Consider the following 19,922-nt stretch of genomic DNA (forward strand, 5'->3'; position numbering starts at 1 on the left):
TTGTGTGCGAGGGGCTTGGACTTCCAGCAGGCATGCGTGAGCGTGTTTGATAGGAGTGAATGGAGACAAATGGTTTTTAATACTTGACGTGCTGTTGGAGTGTGAGCAAAGTAACATTTATGAAGGGATTCAGGGAAACCGGCAGGCCGGACTTGAGTCCTGGAGATGGGAAGTACAGTGCCTGCACTCTGAAGGAGGGGTGTTAATGTTGCAGTTTAAAAACTGTAGTGTAAAGCACCCTTCTGGCAAGACAGTGATGGAGTGAATGATGGTGAAAGTTTTTCTTTTTCGGGCCACCCTGCCTTGGTGGGAATCGGCCGGTGTGATAATAATAAATATATATATATATATATATATATATATATATATATATATATATATATACACATACATACATACATACATACATGCATACATGCATGTACATGCATGTGTAATGTGACCTAAATGTAAGTAGAAGTAGCAAGATGTACCTGAAATCTTGCATGTTTATGAGACAGAAAAAAGACACCAGCACACCTACCATTATGTAAAACAATTGCAGGCTTTCATTTTACACTCACTTGGCAGGACAGTAGTACCTCCCTGGATGGTTGCTGTCTACTAACCTACTACCTAGGGTGTCTGAAAATATCTTGAGAAAAAAAAGATTATTGATTTCTACATATCTGGTAATGGTTGTATAAATACACATTTGCAAATGTTTACATTAGAGTTTATGATTTATTTGAATTTTGATAAGGGAGAAGATGGGTTCTCTTCTGTAGACACACTGGATGGCTTCTGTTTTGGTTACTGCTGCTCTTTACACAACTTATTGCTTGTGTGTTATGATAGGATGGTTTTTATATGAACTTGTGATCAGGAAAGGGGCTCAGGATGCTACCTGAAATTCATGTATGATAATCAGATATCAGAAAGAAACTTTTTAATCATTAAGGTACATCTCCATGATTACCATTTGACATAATCTTCACAGTCCTGTTGTCTATGCCTTTCCTAAGGATGCACAGCTCAAAAAGGGGGCTTGCATGTATGTAAAATTATTTTGCATTTGAGACCCTGGTTGTAAAGAAGAATGTCATTGAATTGAAAAGCATGGAGTTCAATCTGCTTTGCTTTGTAGCTAAGTTTTAGTCTCCAGTCCTGGATGGATTTCAAAAAGTTTTTGGATATTTTAGCCAAAACTCTAATGCCCTCTGTCAAGAGGTCTTAGTCTTAAATGGTCTTTCACAGCACGATAATCAAATAGTTTAAGAAGCACCAAGTCAAGACTTGATTGGCTATCACAAATCCTGAAGCTTTGATAGAAAATATGTGGTATAAACTGAAATAAACCTGTGTACATTTTAGCTGGTGCAATCTAGAGAAGCTGCATGGGTTTTACATAGAATAGTCATTACACCCACAAACTCTGCAACCTGGAAGAGCTGGAGAGACTCTGGATCCAGTGGTAATCACACTCAGGCTCTGCAACCTGAAAGAGCTGGAAAGACTCTGGATGCAGTGGTAGTCACACACTCAAACTCTGCAATCAGGAAGAACTGGAAAGGCTCTGGATGAAGTGGTCATTACACCCACAAGCCCTGCAATCTGGAAGAGCTAAAGGCTCTGGATGCAGTGGTCATCACACTCACAAGCCCCAGGGGCATCATAAGGGGGGGAGATCACCCCAAGTGACACCAACAAGGGGTGACATCATAGAGCCTCTAAAGAAGGTGACACTAATGCCCAAAACAGTGCTGCAGTAACATAAGAGAAAAATCCTTTGTTTCTAAGTAGCCTATTATATGATTACAGAGTACAAATAGGCCTATACAGGGAAAATCAATGACACTATACAAAAAACTACGATAAATCGATAATTTTATTTACAGTATTTTGGAAAAACCCTTAATCCACCTGGCACCACTATAATCACTCATCACTATGTCTTCTGCACTGCACTGTTGAAGATGAATAAATGTAGGATTTGTTGCCCGTACTCAAAGTGGTATTTGAGTTTGTTTCCTCAATATTACTACGATTATTTTATCTTTTAATAAAGTTGCGAAGTATTCTCCTGTTCGGTTTATGGCCCCAAAATGTTCTCATTGCTGTACATTAGTTATTGTGCATACAGTAGTGACGTAACTGGAGTTTACTCCCCCCCCCCATCTCCCTGCCCTTGGATTTCATGGGGGTGACATCAAAGGTGCTGCCCCGGGTGACACCAACCCTAGCAACACCACTGACAATCCCTACAACCTAAAAGAGCTAGAAAGGCTCTGGATGCAGTGGTCATCACACTCTCAGATATTGCAACCTGGAGGAACTGGAGTGGTCACCACACTTATGAGCCATTTAAAATGAAGGAGCTGGAAAGGTTTTGCATGGAAAAGTGGTCAGATATTCATTCTAAGAATTTAATGACCTTATTGGAGGGCAATTTAAGTCTCAAATAATGAATATAACTATGAAAATTGTGTATTTTACAATATACAGTTCTTGTATGTAACTATTTTGAATGCATGTTATTGACCCATAAAATATTGATAGTCATAAACATTTTTTTTTTTTTTACATATATGTGATGCATGCATTTTATGCTAATTCAGCATTATTATATTTCATCAAAATTATGAATAAATTTAAAGACTACAGTAAATATTAATTACATTTCATCAAAAATAGGAATAAATTTAAAGGCTGCAATAAATGTTAATATTATTACTGTATTAAAGTATTGTTTCACCATTACAGACCAACTGTAAAAGATCTTTTGAACCATGAGTTCTTCCAAGAAGATACTGGCATCAAAGTGGACCTTGGAAATAAAGAAGAAGCTATAGCCTCTGATGTAGGAAAAGTTGTATTGAGGTTAGCAGAAATAATAATTATATTTTTTGTTTACCAAGTGAAAAGTTAAAAACATGTTTCCAATAAAAAAATATTGTATTAATTTTAATTAATAATGTTAGTGTAATGTTGATACCAGTGTTGTAGTTGGTGGTATTTTCTTTTAACAGGCTGCGAGTCATTGATGCCAAAAAAAGAAAAGATAAGCACAAAGAAAATGAAGCAATCCAGTTTGATTTTGACACAGAGAATGACAATCCAGATATGATTGCAGAAGGAATGGTTAGTAGTTAAATTCATCTTTTTTTTTTTTTTTTTTACACTGTGTGTGTGTGGCGGGGGGTTCATTTATGATTCTTCTCATATTTTCTATGCAGAATATTCTTAAATCACAATATCTGTCTTATTTCCAGTGTTTCTGAAAGTGTGTTTGTCCCAGTTTAGAGCATATTATTTTCAATAATTATTATATTTTCAGGTGAAAATGGGAATGATCCTTGAGGAGGATGAACGGTCAGTGGCTAAGATGATTAATACACAAATACACAATCTTCAGCGGGAACGCGAAGAAAGAAGAAAGAAAGATGCTATGGAAAAAGAAAAACATCAATTAGAAGAACAGAACCAAATTCAACAGCAGTTACAGCAGCAGCAACAACTACAGCTGCAACAACAACTTCAGCCATCACAGCAGCCAACATTACAAACACAGACTTCGGTCCAGCAGCAGCCTACTGTGCAACAGCAGGCACCACAAGTACAACAAAGTCAGCCTGACCAGCAACTTCCACTTCCTCAGCCAACTCAGCAGCAACAGTCACAGCAGCCAACTCCACAGCAACAACAGCAGGTGCAACAGCAGCAGCAACAGCAGCAACAACAACAGCAGCAGCAGCAGCAGCAGCAGCAGCAACAACAACAGCAAGTTGCTCAGCAAGATGCTCAACCACAACTAGTGGGGGAGGTAATTCCTCCAGATCAGCAAGGTATTTGTGTTTTATTATGGTTTTTATATATATATATATTTTTTTTTTGCATTAGATCTTAAGTACATTTATGTCTAAAAATTCTAAGAGTTAGTTTATTGATGCATTTTTAAATATTATTGAAAGGGAATTCTCATCTTATTTTTTCATCTTAGTATCATACACATAAAAGCACGTTGCAGTGTGTATCAGCATATTACAGTATGTATTATTGGTTTTGGCTGATTAAATTTGCCAGATTACATATGATGTAAAAATAAAGAATTATGGAGATTGATTTTGATGTGTTTTAGCTTTACCTACATATAGTTATATTTTAGCAGATGGTGTACGAGAATCTGGTTACTACACGTTGACCTCAGGAAGCGACAGTCAGCAGGCATTCACACAGGTGGGTTGCAAAATACACTCCATGATATTTCTGCCAGAAAATTATGGGATTATCTGCAATACAGTTTGCATTTTTATTACAGTATTGATAGAAAGTATACCCTCAACATAATGGACTTTTGAAATAATGGGGAAGTACTACTAAGTAAATTGTACTTCAGATTCTTTTATTTTCAATGTCTATTGCTGTATATGTGTAAATTGTGTTCCCTCTGTACTATATAAAGTATACAGTAGAGTACTCAATTTTTTTTTTTTTTTTAACATTGTCCTGATTTAATCCTTTCAGGGTCGGAATCCCTGACTTGAAACTTACTCTCAGGTTCAGAGAATTTTCAGAAATTATTACCTTGCGAAGTTAGCGGTCTCTGCGATATTGACACATCAGTGACTTTGCCCACTTTGAGCCCTATTTTTTTTGGCCAATTCTATTGTTCCAGTCAACCAATCTCATGGCTATTTTACTATTCTAACAAATGAATACAAGAAATCTCCCACTTACCTTTTTTGACTACCCAATAGAGTGATCAGAAATTGGTAATTTGGCCAATTTCACACAAAATTCAAAAATTGCCAGTTTAAAAATAGGGTCCAGAATAAACAATGTAAACATTTCTGGCACTAAAAAAAAAATTTCCTCTATTCATTAGTTTGGTCCCATCCCAGGGCTTCTCCTATATTACGCATGCTTTTCATTTTGAATTTTTATTCACACCAAAAATGGAAGATTTACTGTTATGCAGACCACTGCATTATTGCAATAATTGCATAATAATGTCAGTGCATTCCTAAACACGTATTAGACGGGCTAGTTGAACATGTATTTGACGAATGACTTCATTTGTAAACTTCGGAATGTTGGCAAAAATCGAACATATCCGCTAATTGGAGCTTAATTTCAAGCTACTTTCAGTTCTGAAACCAATCAAAATCATAACTTTTTCTGTAATATAGCTTTCATTCTATCAAGTGAGACCAAGAAACTGAAAATCTAACCATAAAAAACATACAAAAAAACACCACAAAAAACACAGTATTTTTTTCTCATTATGCACTGTGTGCTGAAGGATTTTTTACATGGTTCGTACCGCATAGGCCCATTTTCTCATATCTAGGCCCAAACTTACTGCTCACAACCTGTCTGAGATAGAGCTGAGCTCATCACATAGAACAATGGAACCGATCCAGGCGTCAGAACTGTAGTACAACGGGACCCACTCCAAAAGGGTTCAAGAACTTTCAGACAATCCCCATTTTAATATATCAAGGGTTTCTTGTACCAGTAAATATATTAATAGCAATTTAACATGAAATACAAACTAATGTGAATATATGACCTTAACCCTTTCATTGTCGAGACCCCTGCTAACAAACTTGCTCTCAGTGTCAAAGAATTTTAAAAAAAAATTTCATATGAAACGATAGAGAATCGCTTTCCAATTTTAATGACGCCAAAAGTACGAAATACGGAAATTCTGATGAAAACAGTGGACTTAAGAAGTAATTATGCCGAATTTGTTCTCATAAGGAATATTGTAAAGTAGATTCAAGGTTCTCTTAGTCCATTTCAGAAGTTAGCTCATTGGGAGGTGATCTTAAGCGTCCAATACGCATCGGCGATGCACAAATGACCCCCGGTTAACAATATTTTTTCATTCCAGAAGTATGTTCAGGTGCCAATACTGACCGAATTTGTTCTCATAAGGAATATTGTAAAGTAGATGAGTCCATTTCAGACCCCCAAACATACACGTACAAATGCACTTACATAAATACACTTACATAATTGGTCTCATTGGGAGGTGATAGTTAAGCGGGGGTCCACTGTATATACGCATCGGCGATTTTGCACAATTTGAGCCCTATTTTTGGCCAGTTCCATTGTTCTAGTCGACCAAACTCATAGCTATTTCGCTAGAACTCCATTTGTTCTATCGATATGAGTACAAGAAACCGCCCATTTACCGATTTCAACTACCCAATACAGTGGTCAGAAACTGGCAATTTGGCCAATTTCACACAAATTTCAAAAGGTGCCAATTTCAAAATAGGGTTCAGAATAAACAATGCAGACATTCCTGGCACTAAAATAACATTTTCTCTGTTCATTAGTCATGTCTCCAGGCCCCTCATATATTACTCTTGCTTTCCATTTTGAATTTTTATTCTCACAAAAAATATAAGATTTACTGTTATGCAGACTACTGCATTATTGTAATATTTTTTTTTTATTATCACACTGGCCGATTCCCACCAAGGCAGGGTGGCCCGAAAAAGAAAAACTTTCACCATCATTCACTCCATCACTGTCTTGCCAGAAGGGTGCTTTACACTACAGTTTTTAAACTGCAACATTAACACCCCTCCTTCAGAGTGCAGGCACTGTACTTCCCATCTCCAGGACTCAAGTCCGGCCTGCCGGTTTCCCTGAACCCCTTCATAAATGTTACTTTGCTCACACTCCAACAGCACATCAAGTATTAAAAACCATTTGTCTCCATTCACTCCTATCAAACACGCTCAAGCATGCCTGCTGGAAGTCCAAGCCCCTCGCACACAAAACCTCCTTTACCCCCTCCCTCCAACCTTTCCTAGGCCGACCCCTACCCCGCCTTCCTTCCACTACAGACTGATACACTCTTGAAGTTATTCTATTTCGCTCCATTCTCTCCACATGTCCGAACCACCTCAACAACCCTTCCTCAGCCCTCTGGACAACAGTTTTGGTAATCCCGCACCTCCTCCTAACTTCCAAACTACGAATTCTCTGCATTATATTCACACCACACATTGCTCTCAGACATGACATCTCCACTGCCTCCAGCCTTCTCCTCGCTGCAACATTCATCACCCATGCTTCACACCCATATAAGAGCATTGGTAAAACTATACTCTCATACATTCCCCTCTTTGCCTCCAAAGAGGGGAATAAATAATATAAATAATATTAACCCATTCATGGCTGCATGTTAGACTGGCCAGTTGGACAGGTATTGGACAGTGACGTCATTTATTTACTCTTGAACATTGACAAAAATCGAACATTTTGGCTAATTTGAGCTCAATTTCAAGGTACTTTTCATTGTGAAACCAATCACAATCATCTTTATTTCTGTAATATATCTTCCATTCTATTACATGAGACCAAGAAAACGAAAATACAACCATAAACACCATACGAAAATACACCCCAACATTGGCGTTTTAAACCAAAAACACGGTTGGAGTTTTTTTTTCTCATGCACTGCATGCTGCAAGACATTTTTTTATACTGTGCACACTGACCATGCAAACCCATTCTCTCACATGTACATCTACCAGCTTTCTCCCGCTAGATTTGAAGCCACTAGAATTTTAGCGTATTAATATGGCACCAACACTGGCCTGTAAGCCGTACTAATATGACACCGACAGTGAAAAGGTTAATATCTTGAATTATTTTGTTGAGTGATATAAATGTATGTAGATGTATAGGAAGTTAACCCTTTGGGGGTTTCGGCCGTACTAGTACGGCTTACGACCCAGGGGTTTTGACGTACTAGTATGCCTAAATTCTAGCACCCTCAAATCTAGTGAGAGAAAGCTGGTAGGCCTACATATGAAAGAATGGGTCTATGTGGTCAGTGTGCACAGTATAAAAAAAATCCTGCAGCACACAGTGCATAGTGAGAATAAAAAAACTGACCATTTTTTTTGGAATAAAACAGCGACTTTGCACTGTATTTTCGTATGGTATTTATTGTTGTATTTTAGTTTTCTTGGTCTCGTTTTATAGAATGGAAGACATATTACAGAAATTGAGACGATTTTGACTGGTTTTACAATGAAAAGTACCTTGAAATTGAGCTCAAAGTAGCAGAAATGTTCGATTTTTACCAAAGTTCAAAAGTAAACAAATCATGCCAAGCGTCCAATACACGTCAACTGGTGAGTCTAATATTTTTTTGCAAGTGTGCCAATATTATTTATACCATTTTTTACACTAATGAAGTAGTCTGCATAACAGCAAATCTTCTATTTTTTGTGAGAATAAAAATTAAAAGTGGAAAGCAAAAGAATGTAAGAGAGGCCTTGAGATGTGACTAATGAACAGAGGAAATGTCATTTTAGTGCCTGGAATGTCTTTCTTGTTTATTCTGGGCCCTATTTGGAAATTGGCATCTTTTGAAATTTGTGTTAAATTGGCAAAATTGCTAAATTCTGACCACTGTACTGGATAGTTGAAATTGGTAAATGGGTGGTTTCTTGCACTCATTCGATAGAAAAAAATGGAGTTCTAGCGAAATATTCTTTTTTTTGTCGACTAGTACAGTGGAATTGGCCGAAAATGGGGCTCAAAGTGGTCAAAATCGCCGATGCGTAAACATCGCCGAGACCACTATCTTTGCGAGAGCATAATTCCGTAAGTTTTCCATCAAATTTCATACTTTTGGTGTCATTATGATCAGGAAAAGATTCTCTATCTTTTCATAAGAATTTTTTTTTTTTTTTTTTTAAATTTGGCCGACCCTGAGAACGAGTCTTGGAGAGGGCCTGTCGACCCTCAAAGGGTTAAAAGATCAGAGCATATAAGATTATATAAACATTTTAGTTATACATATAATACAAACATGTGCAGAACAGTGTAGAAGGGGAAAGAAATACTAATAATATTTTAACTAACCTGGTATTAGGCTGTATAAAAGAATAAGTGTATAAAAAATGAAAAATGAAGATTCTAGATGCAAAAAAAGCAAAGCTCAAAAAAAATGAAGCCACCTTAAAATACTGCAAATTAGTATTTTATATAGTTTATATTATCATTCACATATGTAGTTTAAGTATTCTAAATAACTGAATTTTTTATTACTGTATTTATACTTTCAGTTATTGGTAATTACGTTAATATTTATAATAAAAATCTAGAGAATCTTAATAGACGACTATAATATATTTTGGTAATATATTTTGAAATAATCATAGTAATGCATTGTACACAGTTGTAATTTTGTATATTGTATTTCTATTTAGATCAGCTAATATGAAAGTCTTATTACAGTGCAGTCTTATGTGTACTTAGGCACTTGTCAAGAAAAGACACATGCTGCCTATTCCTAAAGCTGTGTGTGGATCCTGCCACTGTCACTTTCCTGTCCTGAGGATGGAGCAAAATAGGATGACTTGGAAGGTGTATAAATCTGTAGTGAAGGGAAGGCAGTGTAGGTGTTGTCCTAGGAAAGGATGGAGAGAGGGGGTACAGGTTTTGTGTTCAAAGGGCTTGGACATCCAACAGGCATGTGTGAGAGTGTTAGGTAGGAGTGAGTGGCGGCAAATGGTTTTTGGGACTTGACGAGCTGTTGGAGTGTGAGCAGGGTAATATTTTGTGAAGGGATTCAGGAAAACTGGTTAGTTGGACTTGAGTCCTGGAGGTGGGAGAAGAGGTGGGAGTATTTGCTATCTGGAGGGTCATCTGAGCTATCATATTTGTGCACCTCTGGCAAGACAGTGATAGTGTGAATGATGGTGAAATCATTTCTTTTGGGTCACACTGCCTCGGTGGAAGATGGCCTGTGTGTTTAAAAAAATATCTGTGACCATTTTCGTCTTTCAACTGTGCTCTTGTGATCCTGTTTCCTGCCTCTCAAGTTGTCTAGCCTTGTCCAACCTATTGTTTAATTTCAGGATTTTGTATGTTGTTATCATGTCACCCCTAGTCTTTTTATAATCTGATGTCATCAGATGTAGTTCCTCCAGTTTCTCCTCATAGCTCATACCCCTGAGCTCCAGGACTTGTTTTGTTGTAAGCCTCTGCACTTTTTTTTAGTTCTTGACATACTTGATCAGGTGTGGGTTCCATACTGGGCTGCATACTCCAAGATGGACCTGATATACATACTGTATATAGTGTCAGTAATGGCTCCTTGCTGAGTTTCCTGGAAGCTAATTTTAGATTAGCCTGATGCTGTGGAAGTTATTCACTTGAAGCAAGTCTTGGGAAATATGCTCAATATTACCTCACCCCAGTGTTCAGCTTCAGTGAGGTTTGCAGCCTTTATTCTCCTAGTCCGTACTCTTTCCAGTTTTCATAACTTTGCATTTGCTGGGGTTAAATTGTAATAGCCACTTGTCCTTCCAATTCTGCAACTTGTCTATGTCTGTTTGTTGTTTATCCTGGTTTTCTCCTGTTTGTATTCTCCTAAATTTTGCATCTTCTGCAAATAGGGATACTTCTAACTCTATTTCCTCCACTGTCATTCGCCCGCACAGGAAATAGTATCAGTCCCAGTACTGACCTTTGAAGAACCCCACTCATCACACTTTCCAATTCTGACACTTTTTTCTCAATCCATTGTAGTGCTTTCCCTCTTATTCCTGCCTGCTCCTCTAAATTTTATTTCCCATTCTCTTGTGTAGTACTGTATCACAAGCCTTCTTACAGCCCACCCATACCCCCCTCTCTCTTTTTCATCACTTATGTTGCTTTGCTATAGAACTCAAGCAGGTTTGTGATACAGGATTTATTATGTCTAAAACTGTGCTGTGTTGTTCATGAATCAGCATCCTTTTAGGTGATGCACCACTCTTCCGATTATCTTCTCTATAGCCTTACTTTGCATATCAGTGACACTGGCCTTTAGTTAAATGCTTCCTGTCTGTATACCCCCTTTTTAAATATTGAGACTACTTTTGCAGTCTTCTACATCTTTGGCAATTGCCATTGTATCATTTGACATGTTATAGTTTGTGGCTAGTGGTTTATGCAGGGCTTCTGCTCTTCTCTCACTTAAAACCCTTAGAGATATCTGGTCCCATTGCCTTCGAGATATCTAGCTTGCTCGGTAGTTTCCTAACCTTTTCTCCTGTTTTGTGTATTGTGTCCAATACTCAATGGTGCACTCTTCCTGTTTGACTCTAGTAATGTACATGTACCTGTTTCCTTCATGAATACCTCCTTAAATCTTTTGCTCAACTTGCAGACTTCCTGGTCATTTCTTCAGCCTTATTACCCAGTCCTTTACTGTTGTCTTTAAGATGTGGCTGTATAACAACTCGGGTTTAAATTTTGCTATCGATGCAGTGCCATTTGCAAGTTGTTGTTCAGCCTCTTTTCTTGCCCATGTGTATGTCTTTCTGGCTCTTCTACATGCTTCCTTGTTTCTCTGCATTTATTTTGCACTCTTTATTTTTCCATGCTTTTGCACTTTCAGCTTTTACCTCTTTGTACCTGTGGGTGAATTATGGACTCTGTTCATGACATTGCTTCTGCTCCTATGTATGAAATTCTCATCTGCCTCCAGGTATTTTGTAATTTAATGTTTAAAAATAAGAAAAAATCTCCTGTGTGTGTTTTTTTTTTCAGTAGTGAGAGAAAAATCTACATACACTAGAATGTTTAAAACTCATTGTGAAAAAAGTTATCTCACATAATATTTTTGTCAAAGGTTAAAAATTTATATTTCCAGCTACATGTGCCTTCATTTCATCCGTTGGTTTTCCTTCTAGTTCCCTTTTTCACTGCACATCACTCAGGGTTTTCCTTATGTGTGTATGTATTTGTGTATGTGAAAAATACCACAATGAAAAATAATGAACAGAGGTACCTGAGCAGTTTTATGTGTTCTTACACACATGCACATCTTTGGATGAGTTAGAAAGAAGAATCAAAGAAAGCCCATTTTAAAGGTTCCTAAGTGAGGTGACTACCGAAAGTTTAAATTTATTCTTAAAAATAAAGGAAAATCACAGCAGGCCTACTGGCCTAGGCTTGCATTGTCTAGTATGCCTATAGGTACAAAAAGTGCCCCAAAGCCTTGTAAAAGTTGTGTTTAGTATCTGCTACCAGATATTCCTTGATATATATTGCAAAACTGAACTGTTGCTTTATCTTGTGTGTTTTTGTTTCAGGATGGTCAATACTTTGGTGGCAACTTTGGGTTTGGCAGCTATCCTGGTAGCTCCTCACAATTCCAACCAGTAAGTTCTAGTTACCAACAACCTCAATACCAGCAGACTCTTACCACTGGAATTGCTTCGGTCTCCCAGAGCTACTTGCCCACTTCAGTTTATCAAACAGTTCCACAGCAGACAAGCCAACAGCAGTCATCCCAACAGCCTACTCAGCAACCATCTCACCAAACTTCACAACAGCAGGTAGATCAACAACAGCAACAGCAGCAACCACATCAGCAGCAGCAACATCAGTCAGAATATTATAGTCATATTAATTCACAGGTTCCAGTAGGGAGTGGAACTTCAGCAATTTCATCACAGCACCATATGGGGATGGCACAACCCCAGGTGCTTTCTTCACAAGGAGTAATTGTTGGTGCATCCTCATTAGTTATGGCTTCTCAGCCAATGGCAGGTCTAAGTCATCCTTTAGTAATGGCCTCGGTTCCCATGGTGGTGCCTTCTATATCCTCAGTGGCAATGTCTCAACACATAAGTCAGCCTGTGGTATCAGTGATGTCCCAGCTCTCTGGAATAACGCCACAGCCTCCTTTATCCTCTCAGCCTCTTGTACTTCCAACTCAACCTGCATCCCTTTTGTCACAAGCATCCATGATACCCTCACAGCCAAATGTCCTCTCATCACTGCCACAGGTTTTCTCCCAGGCATCTGTATTGCCTCCTCATTCTCAAACAGTACTTCCTCAATCAGTAGGAAATATATCACAAGCACCTGTGGTGTCAGAGACATCAGGGATTATGCCTCATCTAAGAATGGCACCACAATCAGTGGTAGCATCACAACCACTGCCAGTACCACAGTCAATTACAGCTTCTCAACCAGGGGTAGCAACACAACCAGTGATAGCTTCACAACCAGTGCTAGTATCACAGCCAATTATTGGTCCACTTATAGCAGACACGTCACAATCCATGGTTGGTACACACCCAGTGATTATGCCACAGCCAGTAGTTCACTCACAGCCTGTGGTTGCTTCACAGCCATTGGATGCATCACAGGCAGGGATTTCTTCTCAACCAGGAGTTGCCTCTCAATCAGTGTGTTCTGTACAAGCAGTAATGGCTTCTCAATCAGTGTTGACATCCCATCCCGAGGAATCTTCACAGGCAGTGATAGCCTCACAACCACTTGCAACATCACAGTCACATGGAGGAGTAAGTCAAGCAGAGTCACTAGCTCTCTCTAGTGTGAGTATGCCAAATGTTATGGCACTACAGGGTAGCTCATCTGAGTTGGTGCAAACTGTAACTCCACAGTCAGTTGTGGTGCCAACCCTTGTGCCATCTCAATTATCAACCATTTTCATGCAGCCACCTGGAGCCTCAACATCTGTTCCTGAATCTGTTTCTTCAATTCTACCAAGTACTACAACCTCACACCCTGGTGTAATACAATCTCATTTATTATCAGTTTCAACCAGTCAGCCATCTGTAGCCTCCCAACAGGTTACATCAGCTCAGCCAACTGTAACAATGTCACAGCAGGGACCCTCAGCATTACAAGATGGAGGTCTGCCTTCCCAGTCAGAAGGAGTAGCATCTCAGCCTGCAGCACTGCAGTGTCAGCCGTCAGTGGTGCCATCTCTTCCTGGGGTTGTATCATCAGTACCACCACTTGGAGCATCGCTGTCATCATCTACAGTAGCCAGTGATGCAAACCAGGTGCTGTTCCATATGCTGCCATCACATACTGGTCTTCCCCATCAATCTAACATGATGTATTCAGCAACTACCCTTGTTAAACAATTTGAGTCTCAGTTTGTATCCCCTTTGATGCAGCCCCTACCCTTCAGTAATTCATATTACCAACATCCTACCTTGGTATGCAACCCTCAGCCTTCAGCCCTAGAACACCAAGCTACCCCAGTATTCTTCCCTCCCAATTTCTCAGCAGCAGTGATGAGTGGTGTAGCACCATATATGGGTGGAGTTGTAACACCAAAATACCAGAATAATATGAGCCAGCCTCAGCAGCAGTTATCTGGCAGAACAACGGACAGTGTAAGTGTCCACTTCAAGCTAATAGTTATGCACAGCATGCCAGCTGTGGCTTAAAGGGAATATTTAGTAGTCTGCAGCTTACCTCTCTACAACTTAGTGATTGATTTATTCTGTAGTTTACATAAGATTTTATCATAAAAATCCCATGGTAACTACAAGAAAGCTTATAGTCAATATCTTGAAAATTGTTAGTGTTAACCTCATAAATATGGATGCACATGGGATTGTGTAGTAAAATGAATTGTTTTCTCATCATGGAAAATAAAATTGCCTAATTTGATTTCCATTAGATGAGTTATTTGTTATTGTTCATTGCTATTGAACATTTGTGTGATATAAATAAGTATTAAATATTAATCAAGGTGAAAAATTACTCTTAAAACAAATTGCAGAATATTCATAATTATTGCACATCACACATTATAGGGATTCTTTTCTTGGATGTGGTTGGTCTGTTACATCTAGGCTTCAGTCCTTGGGGAGATTTCTGAGATCTTTCTACATCATTATCAAAGGGTATGTAGACACTTTTCCACTTTTCTGTTCAGTTGTTTTTGTTCCATTTCATTTCATTTGTGGTAGCTCTTGTCTGCAGTGTCATGAAATAGAATAGCTCTTCAGATACATTTGGAATTCCTGCTGTCATTAGCATGAGGTTAGGAGTGCTAATAAACTTCAGAATTTATACATATCCTAAAATCTTTTGTTTTTTCAATTTCTACATCCGTTACTTAGTATTCATTATTTTTCTTTTGAATAACATAGCTACATTCTCTGTTCAAGAGGTCCATAGATGCATCCACATGCACCTGCAAAGTGCACATGGATGATGGAATCTGATGTGGATTAGTGCTATTTAATGGAATGGCAAAATGCACAGTCAGGCCATGTGAAGATAAAAGAACAAAAGCACCAGTCAAGGAAAGGAATGTATCACTTGTCATCAACAAAAGATTATCACAGGAAGGTCGTATTAATAAAGTCATTGGAACCTTTTATGCTACACTGGCAAATTTATATATGGACTAAGAGATGATAAAATTGCTGTTCACATCTTATGTTAAATAAAAACTTGTGGACAAACTAGAAAATGTCTAAGAATGAGCTATAGAATGGCTCCAGAGGTAAAAAATATAGATTGAATAAATAGTTGGAAGCATCAGATATGCTCTCATTTGCTAAACAAGAAAGGAAAAGACATTATAACTATATGAAATATTACAAAATTACACTATATGAATAAATTTACTGGGCAGTTTGTTTTACACCAGCAGAGGCCTTAATCATAAATTCTTCATAGAGTAATAGAATGATGGGATTTCTTGCCCTAGGGAATCAAACTTGGGCACCCTTGATTGTGAGCTGAGCATTTGACCATTGAGATACAGGTTACCTGCACTTTAGATGTAGTGGACTTGAATCACCAAACAGCCAGTTGAAATGGAGGACACTGAAATATTCAAAAAGGAAGTAAAGATGCTAACTGGATATTGACATGAAAAAAGCAATATGGCCAGACAAATAATAGAAATTAGAAATACTTTTCTCATTTTGAACACAAATTCAAGATTAGAGTTATTCCAAATTGAGATTCAGAATTTTTGCTCTTCAGAAAATTTGGAGTTAAGATATATTTTCTAAATATAAATTCTAGGAGTGTGCATTTTCTTTTCTAAGAAAATACAGAAGTTAAGCTCATTTCTAAAAATTTAAATCTGGAAGAATTACAAATACTGGCCATAGAAACTACATTGAAAATGTTTACTCTGTTCATACGTGAGAAAAATACTGTATATCATTCTGAATGCTAATCTATATCAGAGAAATACTGGACGGGCTGCCTCTAAATCTATCTGTTGAAATAATTCCCTACAAGAACAAGAGGCAATGTAAAAATATACAGATAGCTCCAGTAAGAAGTATTGGTACACTAAGTATGTTAGTAGACAGTTATATACTGTTAACAAAAAGTGCCTAATGCTGTTCAGTGCATCCTCTCTAAATACAGTGAATACTGAATGGTAAATAAACGGGATTAGGAAGCTTTCAGCATTACACCATTCTCTCTCTCTCTCTCTCATTCTCATTCTCATTCTCTCTCATTCTATCATTCTCTCTCATTCTATCATTCTCTCATTCTCTCTTTCATTCTCTTTCTCTCATTCTCTCTCTCTTTTTTTTAACATGGTTTGACAAGGTTAAGGATCCCTAGCTTTATTGACAAGCTATTTACAGGTTAAGGATTCCTAACTTTATTGGCAAGCAAAGAGCTGTTACCTACATCAGCTCATTTGAAAGCATTTTTATTGTTATGAGACATACAAGTAGGGAACAGGATGAAGTTGGAGCCATCTGTGGGCCAGCATTTTCATTTGATCAACTGACTTTACCTCGTTGACATCATTATGCTGTACGAATGTGTTCCATACTCAAATCATCCTGGGTATATATGATCTCAGATGGAGTGATGTTCTGGAGAAGGGTACAACCAGAGTGAAGTTGCTGCTTTCTGCCCGTCTTGTGGCATAAAAGCTTGTTTCACGCTATCCTCGAAGTGGATCCAAGTGTGGTACTTTGACAATATTTGCCTTGTACATAACAGTAAGGCCACCAACATCCCTCCCGTGTTGAAGGCTCTGCTGAAATGACAGATCTATCCGGGATGGGTTCAGGCGAGAGACGAGACGTCTTGCTCTGTTCTCTACTCTGTCAAGCAGTCACAGATGAGGGGGGAGGGGGGGGCAGGCAAACCAAGAAAGTGGAGCATACTCAAGGTGTGAGCATACTTGTGCCTCGTACAGAATCTTGCAACCCCTACCGTCAAGCAGATGCGAGATACGGCAAAGTGCTGTAAGCTTCCTGGCTGCCTTGTTTGCAAGATTTACAACATGGTTCTTCATGGTTCGTTTGGAATCAGAATTCACCCCAAGGATATCAACTTCTTCTCCAGGTGCCAACACCCTCCCATTCATCCTTACTATTGCACCAGCATTACCATCATGGTGCCTAGAGATGATCATCATTTGCGTTTTCTCAGGTGCAAATGTTACTCGCCATCTATTTCCCCAAGCTGATATAGCTCTTAGCTGGTGATTGATGTAGCTTAGATCAGATGGCATTTCTTCTCTTGGATGAGTGAATGTCAGTGTACAGCCATCTGTATATGCATGGGATTCTGGGATGAGATGAAGGTCATTGAAGTAGACATTCCATAACAATGGTCCCAGCACGCTTCCTTGTGGAACACATGCCCCAATAGGATGTCTTGCTGATTCCGTTCCATTGAGAACTACACTTAGAGATCTACCATGAAGGTAATCACTGAGGAGACATAGCGTAGAGCCTGCAATTCCCAGTGCTTGAAGTTTTGCTAAGAGGCCCTGGTGCCACACCCGGTCAAAAGCACCAGCAATGTCCAGTGCTACCACACAGCTGACTTTGGATTCATCCAGTGACTGGTGCCACTTAGGTTTAACAACAGATCAGCAGCAGAGTAACCTTTCCTGAAGCCATATTGACGACCACAAAGTAGTGAGTGATAGTCAAAAAACTCTGTCATTTGTCTTGAGATTATTGTCTCAAGGATCTTACCAGTGATTGACAGGAGTGACATTGGTCTGTAGTTGCTGATTTCTGCTCTGCTCTTCTTTTTGTGAACAGGGACTACATTTGCCTCTTTCCATAGAGAGGGGCATTTACACTATACTAGGCAGTGCTGAAAGATGCGAGTTAGAGGTGCTGCTAGCTGGTCTGCACATCTCAGCAATCTTGGGCTCAACTTGTCTGGGCCCACAGCCTTTTCTTGGTCAAGCGATTTAAGAAGGAAATGCACCTTCTCCTGCCTTATTGTCACCACTGACAGTTTTGACACAGTTCTTGCAGCTAGCCAAGGAAGGTCCCTTGCTGGATCAGGAACTTGCATTTTGGTAGCAAAGTGTGCAGCAAAGAGGCCCGCCTTCTCTTGGCTACTAGTAGAGGTGGTCCTATCCTGTTGATTTAGAGGTGGAATGAGTTCATCAGTCTCTCTCTCTCTCTCTCTCTCTCTCTCTCTCTCTCTCTCTCTCTCTCTCTCTCTCTCTCTCTCTCTCTCTCTCTTTCTCTCTCTCTTTCTCTCTCTCTTTCTCTCTCTCTCTCTTTCTCTTTCTCTCTCTCTCCCTTTCTTTCTCTCTTTCTCTCATTCTCTCTTTCTCTCTCTCTTTCTCTCATTCTCTCTTTCTCTCTTTCTCTCTCTCTCTCTCTCATTCTCTCTTTCTTTCTCTCTTTCTCTCATTCTCTCTTTCTCTCTTTCTCTCTCTTTCTCATTTTTTCATTTTCTCTCTCTTTTTCTCTTTTTTGTTTCTCTCTCTCTCTCTCACACACACACACACACACACACACACACACACACACACACACACACACACACACACACACACACACACACACACACACACACACACACACACACCTACCTACCTACCCACCTACATCTCTCTTTACCTGTTATTGTGGGATATATATACAAGTTAAAATTGTATTCCTGTGTAGGATTTGATAAAGCAAACAACTAAAGGACCTGCCTATTATGGGCCAACAGGCCTGCTGCAGTGTTCCTCCTTTTTTATGTTTTAAGTGAATGTTGTGTTCCTCCTTTCGTTTGTTGTAAGTGAATGTTGTCCAATATAGGTTTGTCTTGTTAAGTAGCTTAGTTTAACTGTATTTTATGTGGCAGTTTGCCAATAATTCCATTCATTATAAGCATTTGTTTTAAGAGTATGCTACATGCATTATATTGCTCTGATGTATCTTTACCATTAATGGTTTATTTTCTAACACCATCTCATTGTTTACATACTCTATATCATTGATGTTGTGTATATTTTACTCGGTGCAAAATTTGAGGATGAATGGGGTAAGAGGTTCTTCTTTTGAACTCCATTGCACTTACAAAGCATGTACAAGTAATAAATGGAAATTTGTTGGACAGACTCAACTGTTATTGATAACAAAATCAATTTACTTCAATTTTTCAACAACACATTAGCAAATATAATAGTACTATATTTGCAAGAGGATATCCTGGATTTGGACAGTTGTATGCAGAGGTCCCCTGATTAGGATGATTAAAGTAAAAAGGGAGTAGTTATTAAGTGTCATGGTTAGAGATCTCTGGAAGCCACATCTGGTGCTGCTGATGCTCTTGTTACTGCTGGTGCTGCAAGATAATGCTCTTTTTTATGATCACCCCCACTTTCTGCACTCAGCTTGGATGACTTATCCACAGCTTCTTATAACTCTCACTCTCTCTCTCTGTTGCTAGATGCTCTCTTTTTTTTTTTTACCAAGGTAAACCAAGATAAAGTAGAATGTCCATAACTTAAACTTTTTAAATAATGTTGTTCATCCCTGGTACACTGTACCATGTAATATTAACACCAGTGAGTGCACTGTACTACATGGGTGTTGTTGTTCATGAACTTTTGTAATTATCAATATGAAAACTTTGTTGATATGTAGTTTTTTTTTTATTTTATAATACCAGTGAAGCCTTTTGAGGTGTTTCAAGGAATTGGTGGCTGCTCTTCTCTCCCTTTTCCATTCTTTTTTCTCTTCCCCACTCTCCATTAGTGTTTTTTTTTTTGTTTGCTTGTTTGTTTTTGACTTTGATCATTTCTTCATCAGTGTGTATAACTGTGTATGTTGTCAGCCTCTTACTGTATTATTAAGTCTGTGTACCAGTACTTGACCTGTCCCTTTCACCCCCCCCCCCTCTCTCAC

At 38.6% G+C, this 19,922-nt stretch overlaps 1 protein-coding gene across 19 annotated transcripts in view; it reads left to right on the top strand.

Annotated features, from left to right (window-relative positions):
• Nucleotides 1-19,922, top strand: part of LOC128685179 (serine/threonine-protein kinase WNK3) — a 638,681-nt gene that overhangs the window by 425,117 nt on the left and 193,642 nt on the right. For 15 of the 19 annotated variants that reach the window (XM_070082765.1, XM_070082756.1, XM_070082764.1 and 12 more), the window contains 5 exons: nt 2,743-2,859; nt 3,009-3,120; nt 3,317-3,824; nt 4,145-4,215; nt 12,099-13,826. In XM_070082765.1, coding sequence (XP_069938866.1) covers nt 2,743-2,859; nt 3,009-3,120; nt 3,317-3,824; nt 4,145-4,215; nt 12,099-13,826 — 2,536 coding nt within the window. The remainder of the gene's footprint in view (nt 1-2,742; nt 2,860-3,008; nt 3,121-3,316; nt 3,825-4,144; nt 4,216-12,098; nt 13,827-19,922) is intronic. The other 4 variants (XM_070082762.1, XM_070082755.1, XM_070082772.1 and 1 more) reach the window with 2 other exon arrangements.

Source organism: Cherax quadricarinatus, chromosome 8 (assembly GCF_038502225.1).
Source record: "Cherax quadricarinatus isolate ZL_2023a chromosome 8, ASM3850222v1, whole genome shotgun sequence".
NCBI lineage: Eukaryota > Metazoa > Arthropoda > Malacostraca > Decapoda > Parastacidae > Cherax > Cherax quadricarinatus.